Genomic DNA, 17,799 nt, shown 5'->3' on the forward strand with positions numbered 1-17,799 from the left:
AGAAATGAGAGACAAGGACAGGTTGCTTTGTAGCTTTGATGGTGTGAAAATGCTAAACAATTCCATAATCTCACTGTGCTCAACAACGACATCTTTCTCCTCCACTAAAATCTATCTTGCAATTGCAGAAGTGCTTACTAGAATTAAATAACCTTACTTTCAAATGCCTTTCCTTATTTATTTTTTCCTAGAGTTAGAAGGATTAAAATTGTATTGTCGGAAAACAGAAAGAAAGAAAAACAAGGGAGCGATTTCAATAGTTCAGTTGTTGTGGCGCCAACTCCCAATGTCAGAAAGTCTGCTTCCCAAGTGTCCAGTTTTGGCTGGCCAGTCTGCCCAGGCTCTCCACTCGGGCAGACAGCTGCTTAGGGAGGGCTTGCTTACCGTGATGGACGATTTCCCTGCTGTGTTCCCATGCTTCAGCAAGGATTTGGATAGTTTTCTCTGGGAAACAATCTGCACAAACGGAAACAAAAGGTAGAGATACTAGTCATTTAACTGCAGATCTATTTAAAATTTTTTTTTTTACAAAACTCTGCATTCACATTCGTGTCAATTTATATTTCAAGGTTTGTCAGTGAGCCTCTCCTAATATAGGTTATTCCCTTTTCTCTTTCTTCTTATGGTGTGTGATATGAGAGAGTTAGTAAGTGAAGAATAATTACAGATAATGCAGTCAATTGGGAGGTGGCTTAATTGTTGATGAAGGATTTACATTAAAATTAGACAACTTTGAACATGTATGTTGAGACAAAGCAGATGAAGTTTCAAAATGATCTCAAATATATTAAGCCTCCAGGCAAAGTGGGAGATGGGGTGCAGGGAGGGAAAGGAACTAAAGGGCTAAGTATAACCTCTAGAGTTCTAGTTTTAATATATTCATTAGGAAGCCATAAAGTAAGTCATCAGAAAACTGATGCTCAAACAAGCTAATAGGAGTAATTGGGGTTCTCTTCATGATTCAATGCCAATGCACCTGTGCAATGACAACTAAAATCATCGTCATATTGAAAGCTATTCCTAGCAGAACTTGCCCCATTCTGTTTTTCCTCTTTCTTCCTTTTTTGAAAGAGAAGTTTGACAAGGCATTGAAGCAATGATTGTTTGGCAACCCATGATTCTCAAAGAAGAAAAGGGTGAAAAGGACCAAGTTAAAGCTACACTTATGCTTACAGGGAACAACATCATCCATTGTGGCTGGAAGCTTCTATTTAACATGGTCCACAATGATCCTAGCTTTGTAATATTCATGGTATTGTGTAATATTCTCTCCTCAAGTGTGGGATGGACCCAGTGGACTTGCTTCTAAAAAACAGAATAATACAAAAGTGATAGGATATCGCTTCTGAGAATAGGTTACAAAATGACTGTGACTTCTTATCTCTTATCACTATCTTATATCTTATATGAGATGATATCTTATATCTTACCACTATCTCTCATTCTTTCTCTCTCTCAGAGCCTTTACTCTGGAGGAAGCTAGCTGACAGATTGTCAGTAGTCCTATAGGCAGACCCATGTAGCAAGAAACTGAAGTTTCTGGCTAAGAGCCAGGAGCATAAACCTGCAAGAAGATTCTCCTCTAAGTTGAGCCTTGAGATAACTGCACCTTGAATGCAGCTTCATGAGAGACCCTTGCATTTGGCACTAGTAGAGACTTGGTGTTTTCATTGCTGTCACACAGAGATAAAAATACATGAAGAGGACCCAGAAAAGCTGTACCCTGATCCCTGACATACAGCAACTGAGATAATAAATGTTTGGTTTTTTAAGCTCTCAAGTTTTGAAGTAATTTTTTATCAGCAGAGCAATGATACTGTACATATATTATTCACAGAAAGACAGGAAAGGAGATCACCATGAAAGGCCAGGAGGTAAACTCATTCTTTGAAATCTTCATATATTTTTGTCTCTGTGTTATAGCAATGAAAATACCAAGTCACTACTAGTGCCAAATGCAAGAAGTCCAGAGAACTTCCCTAGGACAAGCAGATTTAAGGATCTTGATGTTCAGTCTGCTATAATCTGAAGAGAAAATATTTCTGTAAAAATGTCACCTGGTGATGACGATGATCATGATCATGATCGTGATGATGATGACAACAATGATAGCAATGTAGCAACGGAAACTCCCACTTAAAAAGTACATATTATCTTGCAGATGCTTTATTCATTCTACAAATATTGATTTGGCCCCCACTGTATGCTAGACTTGGTGGTAGGCACTAAGAATAGGGTGGTAAGTAAAATTGGACGCAATGTCTAACCTCATGGAGTTTAGTTTCTCTGCAGGTTTTTTTTTCCAGCAAGGGAAGTGGGGAAGACACATGTGTAAATGACAAAACAAGGGTCATCTGTAAGCAGTAGCCAGGTCAACATCAGACTAAAGAAAGGCAACATATCCCATTTCCCAAACAAATCTGGTCTCAGAAATACTAATGTCCATTGTCATTGTGTTTCATCCACGTTGGTCACCTACTCCCCTGACGTCAGGAGACCCCAACAACCATCTCAGCACTATAATAGCCCACTCATTGCAATAGCAGGTGTGGGTAGACCATTTTTTACAGACAGTATCTTACAAGATTCACATTATCTTTATTCAAGGAAGAGTAAAGGAAACTTATCCCAAGAGAACCTGGATGGCCATAGTTCTCTCTCCTCATTCTTAACTTATCTAGAAATGCCAATGTTTCCATTTGCAGGGAATGAAGAAAATGCTACTACATGCCAGCTTTTGCCTTTTGCAAATGTTAGGAAGATAAGCAATTTCCCAGGAAATATCCCTTCTTAGGAAATGGGCATTTGGGTATAACAAGTGGCTAACTGAAAAAGAAAAAAAAGAAAAAGAACTTGTTTTACAGCCTCGAGGTTTCTGTCTCAGCTCCAAGGAATGAGTAATAATCAGGGTTTCAAATTTTTCATTGGAATAATGGTGGTCAAGCAATGAGTTTCCATTGATGTTGCCATTCTCAGGACAGTTGGGCAAAAATAGCAGGGAAGCCCAGCTGCAGCAGTGATCTGTAGAGGAAAGCCTATTTGTTGCAAATCCCACTTATCATGTATACTTTGTTGCAGCTGTAGCAACTGCACCCCCCAGCTCAAAAACGCTTTAGGTCTTGACAGAAGATGAGAAAGTCAGACTCACAAGGACTCTCACCCTGGCTTCAGCTGACATTTGAGGCCAACAAATAGCAAATTGTGCCTGACATCAAGGTTAAAAGGGATGCATCTGTCAAAAGTTCCTTAATTTGATTCTTTACACCCTATGATGGGGTCACAGCTGCAAACCTTGGTATTCAACAAAGGGTGACGTGTAGAGGGAGGAAATAGAAGTTGAAATACTCTTTTTAGCAAGGTTGGACCAGAGAGACCTTAGTACCATTAGGCTTCTTATCTGCATCCACACATGGATCTGGGGAGAAGTGCTTCTTCTCTAGTAGAGTGGACAATGCCTTCTAACAGCATGGGTCTTCAATTTTAGAAAAATGCACAGTTTCATTAAGTGAATGGGAACAAAGCAAGGAGAATAAAAAACTGGTATTTCAACGAGTTTATAGTCAGCTGAACTTTATTCCAAAGTCTTTCAAAACAGTCATTTTGGGAACTAGATGGTCATTTTTCATGAGGCTGCTTTTATTGAAAATATTTTCAGAATTATTTTTTGATATTCTTTAAAATAGTTACAATGACAAATATTTATTGAATACTTTCTAGGTAGCAGTTACTGTTCACAGGCTACAATGGTGAAGAGAAACAGATTAAAAACATCTTACAATGTAGTGAAATCTCTACTAGCCTTAATTTGATAGCCCCAAAACATGCATTACACAACTTTTATTCCTTAAAAGGTAAATACATATTATCTGAAAAAGTGTTTGTGTAAATAAGTTTGGAAATTATAGGATTATACAAAGTTGAACATTTCAACTACAGACGTCAGCAGAGCTTTAGTTGTGAATCCCATGAAACAAGCATTCTTACACTTGTTTGGCCCTAGAATTCTTTGGTACAGGAGCCTCTCTAGTGTTTTGCAAACTACTAATACAATTACTAGGACCAATCACTACAGAGAACTAAGGTTTCCTGGTCTCTCACTGTATAGCAGGCAAGGTAAACCTGCCCAGAACTGCCCAGGCCTCCCTCTTGCAGAGCTTGTAGGACTTCCAACAGCCAATTCAGGCATCTCTTTGCCTGAAAGTTTCCTCTGCTATCCATGGCTACCATCCACAAGCACAGCAAGATGGAAGTGGGGAGGTAGGCATCCCTTGGGAGCAGATCTCAACCAGCGACTGATGGTTCATTGGTACATAAATATCTCGGCTCTTTTCCCTCAGTAGTGAGGGCTGACACTGGGTGTTTGTTCAACATGGGTGCCTGACTTGTCCCAGTGAAATGAAGCTCCAGTTTCTCCCAGTGGTGATTTGTTAGCTAATGCACCCTTTATTTTATTGACTGTTTTCTCTTTGCTATCTCATTTCTCTTTTTCTCTCCTGCTGTTTCCTTCACCTCACGAATAATCTACTTAGCCTCCAATGCTGGACTATGTCTGGAGGAACACAACTAAGACACCTATTCTGTGACAGATGATATGTGGAACACTTAATGCTAATTAGATGAATTCATTTCTTGTCATTTAATGATCAAACTCTTTCTTGTCTCTAAGCAATTGGGATGAAGGAATCAATTCATCCCAATTAGGATTAGAGAAATCAAGGAGTTCATCTAAGGTCAGTTAGTGTTATGGATGAAATTGTGTATCCCATATTGAAGCTGTAACCCCCAGAGTCACTGTATTTGGAGATAAAACCTTTAAGGAGATAATTAAGGTTGAATGAGGTCATAAGGATAGGGCCCCAATCTGATAGGACTGGTGTCCTTATAAGAAGAGACACTGGATCATGTGCATACACGAACTCACACACATTCTCTCCCTCCCTCCCTCCCTCCCCTCCTCCCTTCCCGCCCACTTTTCCCTTCTTCCTCCACTCTTCCTCCTCACTTTCTCTTCTCTCCCTTCAATCGAAAATTTTTATTCATTTTTCAAGCTCTACATGAGAAGTTTGGAATCATTGCTGTGGTAGGAGGCAAGTGAAGTCACTTGTGGAACCAAGAAGGACTTTATCCTTGCTACTCGCATTGTGTACCACTCCCCCATCCGGTCCCCTCCAACAGCAGCAGCAAGGCTGGGGAGCTTGTTAGGAATGCAGAATCTCAGCCCCACCCCAGACCCACTGAATCCAAATCTGCATTTTAAGGAGACCCACAGGTGCTCTGCAGGCACACTGATGTTGAGAAGCACTGAGCTAGAAAGGGAGAATTGCATGTAGAAAAACAGTTTGAATATAAAATGCTCAGAGTTTTAAATATCTCTGGAAGGGCTTTTAAATTAATCTGTTCTGCTGATTTGGACTTTCCTTAATAGGTAAAAGTTGTAGAAACTGAGGAAGGCACAATGCTGATGCTTTCTTGGTCACTCTGGGGACAGAAAGGCAGATGTGCATGTGTGTCTACATTTTATGCAAATTCAGTACAGTCTTCAGCTCTCCAGTGGAGACCTACAAAAGCACCACCCTAGGCAGGCTGAGTCAGAATAACAAGAGCAATAGGTATTCTATTAGTTTGGGCTTCCCATCTTAAGCTTTCTATTTCACAACGTTCTAATTACTTCAAGTGTAATTACAGGCTTTTACCCTGTCTCTGACTTCATTAGCAAGAGAAGGAATGGAGGGAGGGTTTCAGAGAGAGATTTAAGGACTGCTTGTGTATTAATTATACACCTTTGCTTCATCTCTTGGGTAATGCCTTGTCATCATTACAAATGACCCAGCTCAGTTATTAGCCAGAGGCCATCTGCCCCTCACTTCACCCCCACCTCCACTTCTCATCTCCCTCCCCCAGCCACACCAGGTGGCAGCCAGGAGAAAGAGAAAAGGACTCACATCCCCTAGCACCTAGTGTCCTAGCCAGAGCATTCTGTTGGGTCAAGGGCACGTGGTATCTTTTCAATCACTGCCTTTGGTGGGTTGTAAGTTGTCTTCAGTGAGGTTTGACACCTGAATGTTAGCAGTTCCTAGGACAGAAGAAGCTTGAAGGAATTCTTTGACCATTTTTAAGTGAAAGAAGTAAACTCCCATTTTGAGATACTATAGTTAGGCTAAGTATTTTTGTTATTACTTGTTCACAGGGAAAAAGACCACAGGCTCAAAAATAACTAAGGTCACACAGCTATTAAAGAGTCATAATAAACACTACTTTGAAATCACTGATTATGTGACAGCTACTGCTGTAAAGTGCCTTATGTATATTGATTCACTTAATTCTCTTGACAGCTCTGCAAGGTAAGTATTATAAGCTTACATATGGATGAGAAAATTGAGGTATACAGAATTGTAAACCAAAAAATGAAATTCTAAGCCCCCCTGACCATCTGAATGGATTCCTCCCCTTGGCCAAGGGTATTCCAAACTTAACCTAAGAAAACTAGTTTAGGAAGGGGGAGTCAGACATGCCTCATTATACCCTCCTCCCTGTTGGAATTCAGGCCCAGCTGACCAGAATTAACATCAACACAGACTTTAAGACTCTTTAAGTCTGATAAGAAACATGTGTCATCTTTTCTTTGAAGCCTGCTACCTGGACGCTTCATCTGCATAAAACCTTGGCCTCACCAACCCCGTATCTTAATCCAGGCATTCTTTTCTATTTATTCCAAGTCTTTAGACAATGCTGTTTCAACCCATTGCCAACCAGAAAGTTTTTGAATCTACCTATGACCTGAATGCCCCCTACCCCACTTCCAGTTGCCTCGTCTTTCCAGACTGAACCGATAAGATGTTTATCTTACATGTATTGATTAATGTCTTACGTCGCCCTAAAATGTTGTAGCCTGACCACCTTGGACTCATGTTCTCAGGTTTTCCTGGGCCATTGGTCACTCATGTTTGGGCCATTGGTCACTCATGTTTGGCTCAGAATAAATCCCTTCAAATATTTTACAGAGTTTGACTCTTTTCATTGACCAAATATATTCATTTGCTAGGGCCTCCATAACAAATGACCATAAACTTTGTAGTTTAAAGCAACAGAAATGTGCTCATGGTTCTGCAGGGAAAAAGTTTGAAATCAAGGTATTAGCAGAGCGACACTCACTTCAGAGGCTTTAGGGGAGATTCTGCTTCTTGTCTCTTCTAGCATCTGGTGGCTGCTGCAGCGCCTCAGCTTGTGACTGCCTCACTCTACCTCCTTCTTCACGTGGCCCTTTTCTCTTCTGTCTCTCCTCTGTGTCACTAGAATTGGGGCCCACCTGGTTAATCCAGGATGACCTTCTCATCTTGAGATCCTTTACTTAATTAGATCTGCAAAGGCTCTTTCAAATAAATTCACATGCACAGGATTTAGGACTCAGGGCATGGACATATCTTTTTGGGGGCCACTGTTTAGCCCACTACAAAAAGAGTAAGTAACTTGCTCAAGGTTCCATAGCCAGTAATTAGCAGAGCTGGGGTTTGAATCCAGACAGTCCAGTTCCAGAGTTCATTCCCTTAACTGCTAAACCCTCTTGTCTCTGATAAATGACAGAGGCAGGACTTGATCAGGCCCTGAGCTAAACCCTATGAGATACACAAAGTGATTCACATTCACTCTTTATCCTCATGGAGCTTACCATTGAGGAGAGTTCCCTTTTACTCAAACCACTACAAGGGCCACTGAACCAGCCCCCTAGCTTCACTCTTGCTATAGAATGGTAGAGCAAGCATCACACATAAGGCTCCAAATACTCTCCCTGGTATGGAATCTTGGGCAGATTAACCTCTCTGAGCCTCAGTTTCCTCATCTGTGAAATGGTAATATTTTCTATTCCATGGGTTTATTGTATATCTAATGAGCATTAACAAGATCCCAGCATCAGGCATATACAAATGTTTTGGAAATGCTATTTTCCTTCTTTTCTTTCCTATTCAATAAATCCCCACATAGAGATAATTATAGTCACCTATTGGCTTGGACTGGGGTCCTGGTTGTGGAAGGGGTGAAAAGGGGTAGATAGTAGAGATATTTGAGACACTGAATTGATGGGCCTTCATGACTGATTGATGGGCTGTGGGGTAGAGAATGAGTGAGGGGCATGAGGGAAAGCCCCTAGGCTCTGGACCTCTGACTCCTGGGAGTAAGAAGGAGCTACTGAGTGAGCAGGACACATTAGAGGAAGGGGAAGATGGCAAGGGGTGTGCAGAGGGCAAGAGGAGATGAAGAGCTTGGTTTTGGGCTGCTGAGTCTGAGATGTCTGTGAGTCATACAAGTGGAATTAATATCTAGAGAATGCTGAATACATGAGTCTGGGCTCAAAGAAGAGTCCTGAGCTAAGAGTCTCCAAGTATAGATGATAACTGGAAGGGCAGGAGCTGATGGAGGAATATATAAAGAAATAAAAGGGTGTGAGAGTGAGGCAGTCTTCCAAGCTGAGAACCACAGTGATGCCTCCTGTCTTCAGTGTACCCTCAGCCTCTGAATAAACCCTCTGAGGGGACCAGCCCCCAAGGCCAAGGGGGAGCTGAGGGATGACACACTCTCCTCTCTGTCTTCTTTGCTCAGGCTGGGGCTAGCGAAGGCTCTGTGGGGGGACATTCAACTAGGACAGAGGCTGTATCCTTGTTTTTGTGGTGATAGAAGCTTCAAAAGGAAGGAAGTGAAAAGTTGGAGGTATTACTGAGAATGCAGGAGAAAAGGCACTTTTGTGCACTGAAAGGGGCAGTCTAAGTAATGCTACACTTTTTCTTTGGGGATATTTGGCAGTTTATAGCAAGGACCTTAAAATGAATGCTCAAATATTGCACTGTTACTAATTCGTTTTAAAAAAAAATCAGTGTCTGAGGGCATAAAGATATATATATAGATACACACACACACACATACACATAACATAATACTCATAAAAATGTTGTAATTCTAAAAAACTGGAAACAACCTTAATGTCCATGGTAAAGGGACACATTACATGAATTCTGATATCAGGATGTTTAGTAGTTATCTTTTAATGGTAGGCTTTTTATTAGTTATCTCTCAATGGTGGTGATTTTATTTTTTCTATTTCTAAATAGTTTTTGCAATGAGCCTATATTATCTTTGCATACAGAAAAACAATAAAGCCATTTCCTACAAATAATGCAATGGAGGGATGGAAAATTCTTGCTTGGCTTAAACTGATGTCATGTGGGAATTTCTTGGGTGTCTGCAGGAAGAGCCTGGGATGCTGGTCCCACGGCCTCTAACAAAGCTGAAGGAGAGTCATAGGAGCAAGAGACTCCAGCAGTTATTAGAGTGCAGTATCTGGTGAACCTGGGGACCCAACCATTTAAACGCCCTATCCCTGTGGACCCATTGGTGATGCAGGCTTTGCAGATGTTGTTTCTCAGCAATCAGCCATTCTCTAAACCTTGTGTTAAAAGTGCTGGCAAGGAGGTTGTTGTAGACTGACCAAGGCATGGAACTGTTTAGTAGCTGAGGTGGGGATATTATTTCAGAGCCAGAAGGCTCAGTTTAACTCATGCCTCCCTCATTAGAAAACCGGGTGCTCCTAAGCAAGTTACTTCAAGGTTCAAATGCTTAGCAGCGAAATGAGGAAATAATGACACTTACCCTCAGAGGGTTTGTGAGGATTAAATGAGATAATTGGTACAAAGCTTTCAGTGTAGGGTCTGGCAGAATATAAGAAGTATTGCTCTTCCCTCTGCCTGGAACGCTTTTCTGGATGTCTTTGCATGATTCATGCCCACACTTTTACACTTTATTCTGGACTCTGCTCAGAAAGGGCTTCCCTGACATTCCTACCGAAATTAGCACCCACTCCCTTCCCACCACCCTCTATTTCTTATCCTATGTGTGCTTGCTTTCATGAGATCATTATTATCTGTTATTGAATCATGTAGGAATAGGTAAGCTCCATGAGGCAGGGCTTTGCCTCCTTTGTTCACTGCTGAATCCGCAGTGCCTGGAAGAGTGTCTGGCACATAGTAAGTGCCAATAAGTGGATGAAAGAATCCATACATATTTATTTGAATAAGTGAATACATGTATATTAGCTTTTTATTATTATTGATAGCATTAGATAGATGCATTATACATTGAATAAATGAATACATGTCAGTTATTTTCAGATTATTGTTACCCTTTACTGCCTTATAAACAATAGATCCATGTCAAGGGAAAGATGGGGTCTAAGAGTATTGTGGTCCAAGAGTATTTCGGTGGAGTGTCCATTTGCAGATAGATGTTACAGGTCTGCCTGAGCTGGGAAAAATAGACATTTTAGATATAGGAGTCAATTTATTAACTTGTGAGGATGGACACTTTTATCCTTACTCCGTGGGCAGTTTTACAGTGACAGCATTTGGGAAGAATTGCTACTCTACCTTTTCAAATTTACACCGGCTTGTAGAAATTAAAAGTGGTTTAGTAGGCAAGGTGGTATAATGAGAAGGCAGGTATTGAAATCAGAACAACTTAGGTTTGAAAATTTGCTCTGCAACTTACTGTCAGTGTACTCTTTGGTGAATTAGTTGAGCTCCCAGAGCCTAATTCACAATTTATCAAGCGGGGTTGACTGGCCTCACATAACATAATACCTGAGATATAACAAGAACCCCTGAAAATCAGTTTCTTCCCTTCAATTGACAACCAAGCAGGAAGTCAGTGGGAAGACCTGCGGCATTCATAAAGGGATAAGAATCTTTTTCTCATTAAGTTTATAAAAGAAAAGCTCAGAGGTAATGTAGCTTAAAGATAAGGGAAAAGTAGTTTAGTACTCTGGCTGAATCCAAATGTCAGGTGTTAAGCCCTTCCTTTGCCACTTAAGGAGACATGTAATCTTGGCCTAGTGATGATAATAATGATGATGATAGTGTTGATAGCACCAAGCTCATGATTGCCTGGCATGTGATCAGCTCTTAGTAAATACTAGCTATGCAAATGATTTATTATCATCAAGTGGTCGTAAAATATATTATCCAAACTGGGACACTTTTGAAAGTGAGAGGGGACAGTGTTAATAATTAAGCTATGATAGTAAGTGTAAACTGGAGAGGCAGGGGCAAACTGAGTCACAGGTTACCCTATCATTCTCACAATACCTGATATGTAAAAGTGAATTCCTCCTTAAAGAGTATTTAAGCATTGTCCAGGAGCACCAGAGAGCAGTACAGAGATGCCTGCCCTGGCTGGCTACACTCAGCACTGCTTTTGTCTTCTCAATTTTAAGCTTTTCTGATTCAGTCTTGCTGACTGGTGCCCTGTCAGCACATTTACTGTAATACCAGTTTTCCTGGTTTGAATCTCAGTGGGGAGAGAGAAGTTTGGGGGATATGTGCTTCTTTGTTTCTGATAACTGGCTTGAAAATGTGTGCTGGCCTGAGCCTCCTGATGAGCAGATGCTGAGGAAGAGTGAGGGAAGCACGAATAATCAGCCCACCCCGGCCTTATCTGGAGATGAGGCCCAGGAGCATGCACCTATGCTGACCTGTGCTCACACGGGAAGGACTCTGAACGGCTCATGTTCCATGCAAAACAAAGCTAATTAATTCATACCCTGCCTCATTTTATCCTTGAATCTGAAACCAAGACTCGTGGGAATGCTTTTGTATACCAAGCCGTTATTGTTTTCCTCCCCCTCAACTTTATTAGGTTAATTTAAAGTAAAACTATTCTCTTTCCCAAATAAAGCTTGAAAATGAAGAGTTTAGACTTCAGAGGAATCTCAGAGCCTCGTTTTCATTTCCAGAGATGTTCCTTAACTTATTTGTTGTTCGTGCCCCACGCCCTCCTGGGTCTCTTCTGTAATCAAAAATAGTATTTCAAAAGATCAGAATCAAATTAGCCCAGCCAACTCTCCTCCCTGTGGACAAAGGGGTAGGGACTAACATCTGCAAATTGATCTCTCAAAAACCTCACAGAAAGCGCAGCTTCAGCACGTACCTCCCCAAAAAGGATTTCCCATAAATTTCCCAAGTTAGAATTCTTGACAAGTTTTAAAGTTCTTCCACATTTGTTTAAAAGTCTACACAATGTTTATGTGTCTTCCTCCTCCACCTGAGTGTCAGTTCTTTGAAGTCAGCATGCAGGTCTTATTATGACGTTTTTACCTAACATTTATTGTAATATTTTTCTGATCATAGATGTGATACAGTTTCCTTTTAGAAATACAAAAGCACAGATGGAATTTCCTACATCATCTATAATCCCACCACCTAGATGTCATCACTGTTAACATTTAAAAATATATCCTCCCAGTCCCTTGGCCTGTGAAGAAATGGTTACTTTAACACTTAGCACCATATTTTTAATCCCCTGTTGGGACAGGTTAGCTTTTTAATGGCTACAGTTGATATTCAGAAACATTTATGATAATAACTAAATTTCATAAGCAGTCTAAACCAACAAATATTCCAGAAATCTTCACAACTTCTAAAATAATTGTAGTAAATGTTATAAATAGTTCAAGAAATCTAGTTTTTAGTAAATAAAAGTAATTGGAAGGGAGTTGGTTTGGGGGTTAATGTATTATTTAGTGAATTGGCTTTTTGGTTATTGGACTTCAACAAACTGGCCATTTGCCACACTATGAATTCAGTTTATGGTGTTGGACTGTTTCACGCTTTAGGGCTAGGACAAGGACACACATTTTTATTTAAAGCAGCCAGGATACTGATAACTGAGAAGGTGCAGCATGGCACCATTTGTAGGGGAAACATAAGGGCTGAATGATGGGAAGAGTATGTGCAAATGCCATGGAGATAGCGATCTAAATTAGATTTACAGTCACTACTTCTGAGGTGGTGGAAATGGGATTGGAATGAAAGCTAGTTGGAAACAACAAAAGTGGCAGCTGTGGGAGAGGTCCTGGGAAACTGCCTTATGCCACCTGCCAATCCAGGTGGCATAAGTCGCTCCCTGGATGAGTAGGTAGGCCCAGGACACACTGATAGGGTGGTCTGGGGTCTGGGTGCCCTGCACCAGCCTGGCTTAAAGGATTAGGATTAGGACAAGCACCTGTAGCTGCTTTTTAGCATTGATACACTAGTCCTTGCAAATTGTCATACAGCTCCAAAGCTCTTGCCCTCCTTCTCTGCACCAATATTGAGCTTGTAGAAGTATCATGTTAATGAATGTGAGTGTATATGGAAAAGGGCCTGTGTTAACTGTCACTAAATACGTCTTTTTAAAACTGTCTTTGAAATTGTTTTCCTGGGGGCTACCAGGTAGGTAGAATGATACTATTTATGACTGAATGACATCTATGACTTTGCAGGAGGTAAATACTTCATGCTGAGAGGAGATGAGATGAGGTGAGAAAGAGTAGTGGAAGGGGCAGAGAGTATCTTGAAAAGAAATGAGAATGTTGGGAGAGATGTTGAATTTCAAAAACAAGAAAAGGAAAGAGATGAATGAGAATCACTATTAGAACTGGAAGGAACTTAGAGATGAATCAATGCAAAACCTTTGTTCTATAGATGAAGTCACCATATAACAGAGAAGTTAAGCAAACTGCCCAAGGCCATATAGAGAGTTGATGGCAGATCAAGACATAGGACTCATTATCTCAGTCCAGGACACTAAAGGATATTTAAAAGTATAAAAGGAGGACTCCAGAGAAAGTAGAGGGATGTTTCTAGGATCCAAAGTTATGATTCTTTGCCTGTTAAGAAGTTAGAAGAAAAGAGCAAGAATTAATCATATTCTCCCTGTAGAAATGGGGGCCTTCTCACCCACAACCACCCTACTTAAATCCCAGCTGCCTATGAGCTGAACAGACAGCAGTAAAAAAACAGAACTACTTCCCAGGATTTCTTAGCTAGTCTATGGGAGCTGAGATGATGTGATTACTTATGACATCATTCATCACTCACATGGCTTCTGCTTGCAGTAATTCTGCAAAGTAAGGGCAAGCTTTGCATGTGAGAAGTAGAAGGAAAATGACTTCCCTGCTGCAATGTGTAAATTTGACTTCCCTGGGTCATCAACTTTATACCATGAGGATATTAGATGTTATCCAACAAAATGCTAACCTGTGGAATCTTGCTGTGGGTATTACATTGAGTTTGGATAGCACCCTCAGCATCATCATAACACCCAGGGTTCAGCAATCAGGCTCATCCCGACACTAAACCTAATACCCATTGATCAACAGCTTGTGGTCTGCCCACTCTTTCAGGGACCACTGTGGCTGACATAATCCTAACATTCACTTATGTCAGGAAGGAGACCAATGGATAATAGGTCCATTTAACTGCATTTAATGAATGGGAGAAAAAACTTTGGCACTCAAAATCTATACCAAAAGCATAAACTGAAAGCTGTGTACATTGGCCTTTTTAGTACTGTAAACTTTATAAAGCAATTTTTTTTTCTGATCACCAGATGTTTTCTTTGTCCTCTTTAATTTCTCCAGATAATTACCCAAAACATTAGTTCCTTTCTTAATTGAAACTAGTAATATAGTGTCCGAGACTCATCATCCTCTTACATGAGACATTGGGGCAGGGCTTCTCAAAGTTTGATGTCTGGACCTGCAGACTAAGCATCACCTGGGAACTTAGAAAATGCAGATTATTGAATCTCTCCCTAGATCTTCTGAATCATAACTCTGGGGGTGAGGCCTAGCAATTTGTATATTAATACGCCTCCAGGTGATTCTGCCATATGCTCAAGTTTGAGAACCACTGTCCTGAGGGAAGATAGTATATAGTCTCTCTCTCATGAATAAGGGTCAGAGGATTCCTGACAGCCCAGAACTTCTTCAGGGTGTCACAAATTTCCCAGCCCCGCTTATGATGACAGAAAGCAGGAAGTTCTTGGCTTTGGCAGGTGTCCTCTGAACTTTTTGGGAAGAAATACACTGAAGAACAGCCACACAACAATGAAGAGAAGATGACTTCACACAGTCATAACTGTCCTCCAAGCCACGGAGAAGAGAAAATGCCTGCAAGAAAAGCAATGATGAAACCATTGCTTTTCAGGTGCAACCACTGAATTTTGATAAGGGACTTTTCATCATGGTTGAAGGTGAAAGGAAGGTCAGAGCAATGTACCTTCTGGGTGCTGAGTTTGTAAGATTCTGGTTTTTGGAGGTTGACACATTGACATTTTTTAAGAAGCCATATTATATTTAAAGTAAATTCAGTAGAGAAGCCCAGAGAGAAGATGATCAAGCCTATTTTTCTGCAAAAGGATTCCTAGTCTGTCTCTATCAGCTCATGTAAGACAAATAAACTTAAGAAGAAACAAGACACCAAAAACTAGCCAGGTCAATTCCAACTTGGCTTTGCATTCATAGATGCTACTTGATCATTTATACTAGTTAGCGGCAAGCTATTAGAATAGATGGAAAAAATCATAAAGGGCTTTGGAGCTAAAGAGATGGACAACTTGCTGTGTGACCTTGGATAACTTACCTAGCTTTATTCAGTCTCGGTTTCCTCAGCTGTAAAATGGTAATAATGGTAGTGCCTACTTTCAAGGGATGTTGTGCTGATTAAATGAATTGCAGTATAGCAATGGCTTCACCCAGTGCCTACTAAATCAAAGTGCCTGGAGTTTAAAAACTTCTTTAATTATTTTTCTTATTTATGACTCAGTTCCTCTGTCTTTGGTGAATGAATAAGTGGGAAAATATGAGGATGAATGAATGAGTTAATAAGCAGTGAAAGAAAAAATAAAGGCATCACATTAAAGAAGGTCAACTGGCTGTTCTAGGCAGTGAAGTATCACATCTCTCTTTGGCATACCTGCCATTGTATGTAGCAGAGGAGGGGCTTAACTCCTTGGTTTCTTTTGGGCGACAGAAATCTAAGGAAGGTCTCCAGACTTACCCAGAAGAAGGCAGCTTCCGAGCACCCTATGTTCTTGTGCTGCATCCCCCTCATCCATCTGTCAAGAATGGTCAATTCTGCCTTGAGTTTCCCCAAGGACCTGAGCTTTCTTTGCTTTATTTGGCATTTTTGCTCAGTGTGAAGTCACTTGCTGTGCTTGTACTCAGCTTTATGACCAATGCCAGTTTCTAGCATGCTTAAGGCTGCTATTTTCCTTTCCTAAAGGCCAAGAGTCCTGCTGTTTCACAAGGCAGAGTGAGAACGTGGCAAACTCAGCCAGAGAGAGTGAGTACTACAGCAGCCTTCAGGAGGCGGACTCTGAATGTGTGACTTCCTACATGGCTTTGGGGAAGTCACTTTCTCTCTCCTTTAGGGTCTTCACTGTGGCAATCCCTGTCTTGCCACAGTTAAGGCCCAAATTAAAATAATTGCCCCAACTTATTTCAGAGACCTGATTTAAAACAATTTTTACTTAAAAATAGTATTGGAAGAACAAATACACGTGTATGTGTGTGCACACACACAATATTTAAAATCCAACTAAGTAAAATACTTGACAAACCCAAGGCAATGTAAGTTCAGTTTTTCCATTATACTTACCCAGGACGTAGGTGCTCTCACAATGTTTTCAGCTTTCGTGTTTCCCCCTTTGTTTTGAAAACATGTTGGTTTCTACAGGCATTGCCTTTCCTCACCATTTCCTAGACTCTTGCCGCAGTAATAACAGCTTCCCCATCCTGAGTGCTCCCTCCATGCCAGGGATTCTGTTAAGCATTTTATGTGCATTATTCTACTTGATCGTTGCAGTATTTCATGAAGTCAGCACTATTATTATTTCCTTTTTTCCAATGAAGAAACTGAGGCTTAAGTGGCTGTAGGAATTTGCCTCTGGACAAACAAATTGAGGGCAGCTGAGCTGGGATTTGACCCCAGACCATCAGGCCCCACACCATATGCATGTGAGCACTGTGAAACAGTGCCTCAGACTCTGACCCTGCCGGGCCTGGGGGTGCCCAACATCTGCATCTAGCCATTCCCTGCCTATCCAGGCAGAACACAGGAAAAAGGATCTTCTTTTTACTTTGGAGTTTTAAAGAAGGAGAATGTTGATGTTTTTTCTTTCTGCTTGATCATACTGGAGAGGAGCAATTTAGAGAAAAAAGCAAAACCCCCATTCACGCCAAAGTGTCAAAACCTGTGAAACCACAAAGGGTAAAAAGTTCTGTTCTGCCTGTCCTTCACAAAGCTTTTAGTACAAATGCATTTGTCTGGCATATTACTCCACAGGTTAAAACACTCAACAAAGATTTTTTTTTTTTAAAGACAACATCAAGTTCACACTTTTATCTGAAAGATAGTGGAAAGAGATGTCCTTACATATGCCTTGATTTTTAAATTCTTTATTGTTTGTTCATATATGGCATGTTCAAAAAATTTCCTTTCAAAAGTAAAGATAAAATAGCCTCTTTGAAGAATCTCATCCACTCTAATGTTAGCAGCTATCACCTACAGGGATTAAGCTCCCAAATCTATATTGTCTATTCTACATTCATGTCAGCTGCCAGTTGTCAACCTTCTCTGAATTCTCCACCAATATCTGCACTGAACAGGCCAGCATCATGTTATATTCCTCACCCCCATCCTGGGCATGATGGATTTCCCCTTAAAGACAGCCAAATCGCTCCCTCAGTTAGCTAAGCCAGACACCTGCAAACTCTTCCTCCCCACCTCATCTCCAAGGCTTGTTGATTCTGCTCTTGGACAGGCTCTTTTCTGGGCCCCTCTTTTCAGTTTACATAAATACTGCCATCCGCATTTCCTTCCTGTTATTACACGAGTATCCTAATTGGTTTCCCTGCCACCCACAGTTTATGGGGAATGCCAAAGTTATTTATTTCCTTCCTTCCTTCCTTCCTTCCTTCCTTCCTTCCTTCCT

At 40.8% G+C, this 17,799-nt stretch overlaps 1 protein-coding gene across 4 annotated transcripts in view; it reads right to left on the bottom strand.

The window, feature by feature from the left end:
• The window catches only part of CPNE4 (copine IV), a 518,534-nt gene that overhangs the window by 167,489 nt on the left and 333,246 nt on the right, over positions 1-17,799 (bottom strand). For all 4 annotated transcript variants that reach the window (XM_011977981.1, XM_011977979.1, XM_011977980.1 and 1 more), the window contains one exon: positions 385-456. In XM_011977981.1, coding sequence (XP_011833371.1) covers positions 385-456 — 72 coding nt within the window. The remainder of the gene's footprint in view (positions 1-384; positions 457-17,799) is intronic.

This window comes from Mandrillus leucophaeus, unplaced genomic scaffold (genome assembly GCF_000951045.1).
Source record: "Mandrillus leucophaeus isolate KB7577 unplaced genomic scaffold, Mleu.le_1.0 Scaffold186, whole genome shotgun sequence".
Lineage (NCBI taxonomy): Eukaryota > Metazoa > Chordata > Mammalia > Primates > Cercopithecidae > Mandrillus > Mandrillus leucophaeus.